This window comes from Haliaeetus leucocephalus, unplaced genomic scaffold (assembly GCF_000737465.1).
Source record: "Haliaeetus leucocephalus isolate CR32 unplaced genomic scaffold, Haliaeetus_leucocephalus-4.0 Scaffold139, whole genome shotgun sequence".
NCBI classification, from domain to species: Eukaryota; Metazoa; Chordata; class Aves; order Accipitriformes; family Accipitridae; genus Haliaeetus; species Haliaeetus leucocephalus.
In genome coordinates, this window is record NW_010972575.1 from 447,768 (window position 1) to 455,560 (window position 7,793).

Consider the following 7,793-nt stretch of genomic DNA (forward strand, 5'->3'; position numbering starts at 1 on the left):
ATTTTATCACAATATCTGTAGTCATTCCATTCTCCGTAGACATTCAAGAGAAAATGTAAGTAACAGCACGCTTTCATATCTTCATTATTGAGGTCTTCCTACTAGCTGCCCATCTTTTGGAGGGCATAGCTTTTTCCTGGGGTGTTTTTTTGAGAGGGAGGAGGAGGATTAAGAGGAGAGAGGAGGTGGAGCAAGGGAGCAGGGGTGGAAGGAGAGAGAAATATTTGATATTTAGCAGGACAAATACCCTTACACTGAAATTCTCTGGACAAACATATGTGGCTTTCATGCTGACAGCAATTGTAAAATACCTGTTGTTTCATACTTTTATTTATATTTATGAGGAATATGTTTGCAGACGTATTGTGTTTACAACAATAACACAAAACTTCTATTCAATTACCACTTCTAACCCACTTAAGTGTTGAGTAATTTTTGCTGTGATGACAAGGTAGTTTTTATTCTACAATAACTTGTTTCTACAAACTTTATTTTAAAAAATAATCTAGAAAGCTACATACTATATAGCAATATTAGGCATTATTCTAAATTAAATCATGATTTAATAGTCAGACGAAACTAAATTTGGAGATGCCCACGTGACCTTAATTCTGCTTCTGTAATGTCTTACTTATTAGACATACTCTGTATTTTTCCATAGGACCCAGTTCATTCCATGCTCACAACATTCTCATAAAAGGCAAAACTGACTGTATAAGCATAGCTCATTCCACAATTTGCTAATTTAAATGACTAACTTGCAACTGGAATTGAATTCTTTAAATGCTTTAATAAACATGTTTGGAACTTATCCCAGGATCACATTTTCAGAGACGGTAAAGACACAGAGCTATCTAGCATAACTTTCAACAAACCAAAGTCATACACACACTTAATTCTCACTGAAATCAACCAGCTACTTGCCATTCACTGTGGTTTTAAAAATTTCAGTAGGAATCTACCTCTCTGTCTTGGTATCTAAATGCCTCTAAATAGGCATGCATTTCCAATTATATAATAATTCCACAATTATTTACTGTTAACTAATATGCAAGTTAGTATGTATATTGTTATGTTACTTAATTAGCATGTAACCAAGCAGCTGAGTAGAACCTCATGGAAAGGCAACCAATAACCCAAAGAAGACATTCTGATAATTAGAACAATTGAACAAAAGGAAAGCTTATAAACAAGACTGACAAGAAAAGTAAATCAGATGTTGTTATAATATACCTGGGTGGGGGGAAGTGCTTTTGCTGCTCTACAGAAACCATTAGCCACAAAATAGTGAAATCCACTTTGCAAAGACATCTATCTCCATTTTTACATGTTGAGTCTACCATGATGAAGGTATCACTTGGGGGAGGTTATAAAACATTAAATAAAGAAAAAATTAAAAGGATTGTGCAAGAAATGGATAAAGTTCAAGAAAGAAAAAGAGAACGCTCTGCAAAAGATACCTATATAACAAAAATAACAAAAGGATTTGGAGTACGATTTCCATGAGGTTAGCTACAGAAAAGAAGATAAAAAGCACACTTCAGGATATTCTTCCAAAATATGCAGTTGAAAAAAAGCTTTTAAAATAAATTTCAAGGATTTGGGAAAAAAAATATCAAAAACTATTTTAAAGATTTCATTTACTGCAGTTCTTTCTACTCATCATATGATATCTGTGCCTTATAAGAGTATCTAAATATCTAAAGCAAGGGATTAGATACTAACTTGGAATTCATCAAGCAATTTCTGTAGGTACGAGGCTAAGTTTTGTAGAAAGGCACTTGCATTTGCAACGTTACTTACCTGAGGCTGTAACTCCTAGTGAGGTGGCTAAACAGTCTAAGCTAAGCTAATTACTAGCTAGAAGGTATGTATGTGCTAAGTGGTCAGCTGGATGGCCAGATAGTGAGCACTTTTATGTTCCTGATAACTTGTCTGCAAGCTGCGCAAACAGCAGGTGCTGCCTATCCAAACACAACTGATTCAGCAGCACACAAGCAAGTTGCACTACCACACTACACACAATTTTATGGGGAAAAACAGCAGCAGAGCAAGACCAGGAGGAAGGCAAAGTTCAGTACGGTAGAAATTAAAATCCTAAATAATTTACCCACTCATTTGAGTTGACCATCACAGTCATTCGTATTTATACCCTGACACAGGATAGCCTATATTACAGCAACAGATTTGGACACTCATTCTTTTACAACTGTGATGAAAGACTAAGTGAAACAATCAATAATAATAACAATAATAATAATAATCCGTATCCATTAAAGTAGCACTTTAGTTCTAAGAATACAGATTATACCATGAATTCTATTGGGATACATTAAAATAAATAGAAATTCTGCATTAACATTTTGTGGCCTGAAGAAGATGTGGCTAATTGTTCAGAATCACATATTTTTACTTGAATTTTCCTTGCAGAATCCCTATAAGCTTTAAACAGGTATAAATGCAATTTCAGTTCAGCAAACTTCATTTTTATTACAAAAAATTAAGGGTGAGTGAAAGCCAAATTCAGTAATGAAAATGCACATCTGTCAATGGACTAACACTGTAGCTCTAAGGAATACTGCAACAGGGTTACCATAAGGACGGCACTGTGCACTCCAATTAAACTACCCAAGTCTGCAATCTTGCATATAGTTTTCAAAGTACCTATTCTGTGCCAACCTCAGTGTGTCAGTTCTCTAAACAAAAAAAAACAAAAAAAAAACAAAAAAAAAAAAAAAAAAAAAAAAGCTGAATAACAATTTTCTCTTCTTAACAGGTAACAGTATATTCAACATAATCTATATTTTAGCAATAATCCAAAGTAAGTTTAGGAAGTTGTAATGCATTTTTGAATAAAAACAGTGTCCCTTCTTCATGTTGCAAGTACATGCATTTATATATAAAACACTTTGTAAATTTACATATGCTGTATCATATGATCTTCACTGGTAATGTGTTACTAATTTTATAGGCCTTCCAATTTCCAAGACTTTTTCATAAAATACCTCTACAATGCACTTCAGGAACATTTGCATTTTGGTGAATTGGGAAACAACTGGTATAGAGAGGTCCAATGGTGGATCCATTAAGAAATAAAAAAATTTAAGGAGATACCTGAAGCATGATTATTTGAGGAGATCAATAGAGTCAAAGAAATATTCAACCAGCTATCTACTGACACATTTTTACTGCTTCCTAGTAAGTGGCATAGTTCAAAATTTTAGGGCATAAAGAGGCAAGCTAGTTGCAATCTTTTCCTGTTATTGTAGAACATTCTGTATAATCAACCACCGTGGAGCATCCTTTGCACAGGATCTGGGACTTTTGAGTACATCCAGATACATGGATTTAACCGTTAATTACAACAGTTTTGCAGGAACATGCTTAAAACAGGTGTATGAAAGCAAAATTTTTATTTGATTGGGTAATATGTTCTACTGACTCTATGGATTAAAATCCAATCAAAACATCCTTTTTCGTAACAATGTTATCAAGTTCAGAGATCTAGAACACAGAGTTGAACACAAATCAAAGAGAATTTTACCAGAGAAGCAACAACCCTAGTGACCAGAAGAAAGATTCAGTCATTTCTAGGGAAAAGTACTGGCTAACACTCAAGAACTGTATGGCTTCAAATCTGTTGAAAATGAAGGTTACCTGCAAAATGAGAGCGAACTGGTTATATGTGGGAAAAATCTCCAAAACTGTAAGCTTTGAAAAAAGCTGGAAATATTTTGCTTCCTAAAGCTAATACTGTTTTACCATCATGCTCCATGACACAGTCTCCCAAGTTACCATCATGCTCCAGACACAGTCTCCCAGTATACAAGCTTCTAAGCTTCATTTTTCTCAAAGTGAAACGTATCACAATCAACATTAGACACTGCCTGGAATTACATACATCTTTAATTTATGAACACCACAAAATCCCACAGAGTTAACTACACACACATTCTAAATTTGTTACCTAACTGCCAAGCTGAAATGCCACATCAGTGAGATAACAGGAGTGGCACTGGCAGAGATAATTTGCTTCTGGCTATCAGTGAGGGAAGCACTGACAAGATCAAAGACTTAAGACTCTAATTAAGCATTCTGGTAGTTTTTAATCTAACTGTTGCATGGAAAATGGTCCAAAGAGAGGTACAATAAACCGTGACTGAGCTAACACAAAATTGCTGTGGATGCTTTCAGTTACCATTATAAGTTTCACAATCCTAAAATAACAGCAGCCTTAATTTATGACTTTAGCAATTTTTCAAGAAGGTCATAAGTCAAAAACTGATTTCTTGTTTTGTGGATGCACTGTACTGAAGTCCTAGGTTCATACATGAACTTAAGACAAAAGGCACCACCACATTTATCTATCTAAAAAAGCCTTAAGGAGCTAGCCCCTGTAGAAAACTAGGAAGACATAATTATTTTAAACCAAAACAAAACAGTTTTTCCTATTACCTCTTTTCCTCTTTTGCTCTCAGCTGTTCCTCTTGTCTTAGAACCTGAACCATCACAGACTCAAACGTGCCTGTTGACAAGCCTACTAAATTGCGAGGCGTGGAACGTCGTCTTGTTGAAATGCATGCTGTTCCTTTCTCATCTTCCAGCCTATAGCATCCTCTAGATGTTACAGCTATTGATGTTTTCTCTCTTAAATGCCTAGAAGAGAAAAGCAAGCCAATTCACAATTACAATTTTCCTTACCAACGGCACTTCAATGCCTACACTATTTTTCACCTGCCATTTTTTCCACTTTGAAAGTTCCTTCATGAAATTTTAAACTTAAACCCAACATGCTAACATGAGCTACATTTTCACACCTGCTAGAAATGGTGGATATTTACCTCAAGTAATCAAATATTTGGAGATTAAATTTTCTATATTAATCCATTAATATTTGGAAAGAAAATACTTCCACGAGATCTCTGAAACAAGAAACTATCATTTTTAGAAGACACCTAAAAAAACCAAGTGCACTTGTTGGTTTGTGTTGCGGGTGCATGTTAAACAGCACTTTAATTTTGTTAAAAATTAAAAAAGATGAAAAGCAAAACACTACAAATTTGGTTGTAAAGTTATGTTTCATCTTATACTGCTTCAAAGTACTCCACCAAAACTGGTACGAGAAGTAACACTCTATCACACAACCTCTGAAAACGTTTGAGGGGAGGGGGGAAAATCCAACCTCCATTCAAAAGCAACCTCCATTCTAAGGTAATTTTCTGTGGTTTATAGTATCTGAGAATCATAAAACCAACACTGATCGCTTCCTTGGAGTCACTTGATGGGGATCATTGAGCTAAATAGTGCTCTGTAACGAAGCAAGGATGATTATTCCAAGAAGTGGTTCTTGAATTTCATTTTACTAATAAAATTAGTTCTGTTAAACACATAAAACAAACTTGTCTGATCAAAAACTGTAAAAGAACTTTGAGACTTCTAGATTCCATAATCCTTTCTATATATAGTTCTTACAAACTTTTACCAAGCTAGTGTACACAGACATATTGAAAAAAATCTTTACAAATCTCTGAAGAGTTAATATAAGAGAAATTCACTATATACTGAAGTAGGATTATTTTTAGCCAGTTTAATATTTCTTAATATTTATTTGAACAAAGACTGTGCGTTTGTGAAAGAATGACAACAGCAACTGAATTTTTTTAGTAAATACGTATATTGCTATTTGATGACACAGTACATAAAGTGACTTCACTTTCTTAAGGAGTTTCTAATAAAAAGGCATTGAGCATTCTCAGGTTCTACCGAATCCATTAAGTAGTCCTGTAGTTCAAGAGAACCCTCAACAAAACGCCCTTCAATTCAACACAGTTGAGATGTTACAGTCACACAACATACAAAAATGAACTTGGAACAAATCTTCCAAGCTGCATTTGGTTAGCTATTTATTTGCCAGCAGAAACTCTTTTAAGCCAGGAATTCAGATTTTTTTATTTTTTTTTAAATCAAGTTTATACCCCATTGGGTTCAGCTCCTTCTCTTCTCCTCCCAAACTGTCCCAAAACTGCTGTTAGGCAAAAAAACTTTCAAATACAGTGCTGCTACAGCAACACAGAACACATCCACTCTGGCTTATTCAGTTGAGTTATGCACCACGCTCCTCCAGTGTTCCTGCTACACAAGCAAGATTCTTCCTACCATCTGGTGGCTAATGCTCTGTGTCACTAGCAAGTTTAAGGTTGACAGACATGCACAGCTTTATGCATTTCCTAAGACTGTTCCTTCTTCACCTTCACCTTTTGCCAAAAAATCCTTTTGGTCTTCACATGCAAAATACTATGTCGCTCAGAAGACTGGTGTACTTTTTCATTGTAAGAAGCCACCACGGTTTGCTGAATGTGACTAAACTAAGTCTGTGTCAAACTCCTGAGAAAGCATGTATTTCAGTTGTGATTTAACCCAGGTTTTCTACTATACAGGTTGACAGCTTTCTATACTTCAGCTGCTTTGCCTGATAAACAAGTTCCTGCCAGGCACTTGTACTTAAACATATCACAATTTCCATTTTGCCATTTAAGACCATAACACACCAAGCATTATCTTTTGTTTTATAATTATCAAAAAATATGCCATTTCAAAGCAGGTACTTTGGCTCAAGATTTTATTCCTACGTATTTTAAAGACTGTAAAAATTTGCAGACTGTAAAAATCACAGTTTCAAAGAGCCAGATGTTCATAGAGAGTTTTGGTAGCTTCACTTGCTTTTGATAGCCTAAAATAAAGAAAGGAGCATTTGACATCTTGCCTAAACAAGTGTGCCTCCCTGTTCATAAAAGGCTTCTTTCAGAAGGAAAATCTCAGCCAGGAAATGTCGTACCCTATTTTGCATTTTGGTATTTTTGGGTTTGGAATCTCCAAAGCATTTTGAGATTGGAATAGTTTTCGGTAGGAAACGTTCCTCTTTGTGGAAGTATTGAGAGTTCATGTGTTTTACTGCGGGTTTTTAAAAAACCATTCAAATGGTATTTTTTATATAAAAAACCCCCACATCCTCCTGTTCTGCTTTATGTAAATAGCATCTGGCTGGGCCCCTACACAGCCTTCTGCACGTACCGGGACAGCAGCGCCAGCTTCTGTTCCAGCATCATCTCCAGCTTCTGGGCCTGTCTGGAGAGCCAGTGATCTACACCATGCAGCCGGTAACATGTCTCCAGCATTAGCCGGAAGTCACCCACGAAATCTGCTATCCCCGTGTACTGCCCACTGGAAAATTTCTCTTCCATCTTCAACAGCCACATTCCAGCTGGCGACGGCTGAAAGGAGCGACTACTGTTATGACCCGAGACGGAGCCAGCTCCTTCTGCCCTGACGGATGCCTGATCCGCGAGGGGTTTCAAAAACGGTTCCGTCAGAGGGCGATACTTCTCCAGGAGAAACTCGCGCAGGATGCGGTACCCCTGCTGCAGCTCGGGATTCAGGCTCTGCTCCCCGGAGCAGCCGCCGCTCTTCCCTCCCGCATCATCTCCCTCCTTGTCCGGCTCCTCCTCCCCGCACCGAAGGCGGCTAGCCGCGGGCCGATCCGCCGAAAGGCCTCTGCCCGCGGGCTCTGCCGAGTCCATCTCTCCCACCCCTCGCACGCACAGGGCCTGGCCGGCTGCGGGGGGGCTGCCGGCCCCGGGCCTGCTCTTCAGCATCACCTAGGCACCGCCGCGCTCCCCCTCGCCCAGCCGGCGAATCCACATCGGGGTCACCTATGCACAGAGACACGATTCAGTCCCTCGCCACGCTCCCCCGCGACGGCCCCAGCCTTGCCCCCAGCTACGGGGATGGGGGGG

General features: G+C 37.9%; 1 protein-coding gene across 1 annotated transcript in view; it reads right to left on the reverse strand.

Annotated features, from left to right (window-relative positions):
• The window catches only part of KIAA2026 (KIAA2026 ortholog), a 54,058-nt gene that overhangs the window by 45,584 nt on the left and 681 nt on the right, over nucleotides 1-7,793 (reverse strand). The window contains exons 2-3 of the mRNA XM_010586049.1: nucleotides 7,072-7,709; nucleotides 4,456-4,656 (exon numbers count right to left, since the gene is read on the reverse strand). Coding sequence (XP_010584351.1) covers nucleotides 4,456-4,656; nucleotides 7,072-7,652 — 782 coding nt within the window. The 5' untranslated portion in view covers nucleotides 7,653-7,709. The remainder of the gene's footprint in view (nucleotides 1-4,455; nucleotides 4,657-7,071; nucleotides 7,710-7,793) is intronic.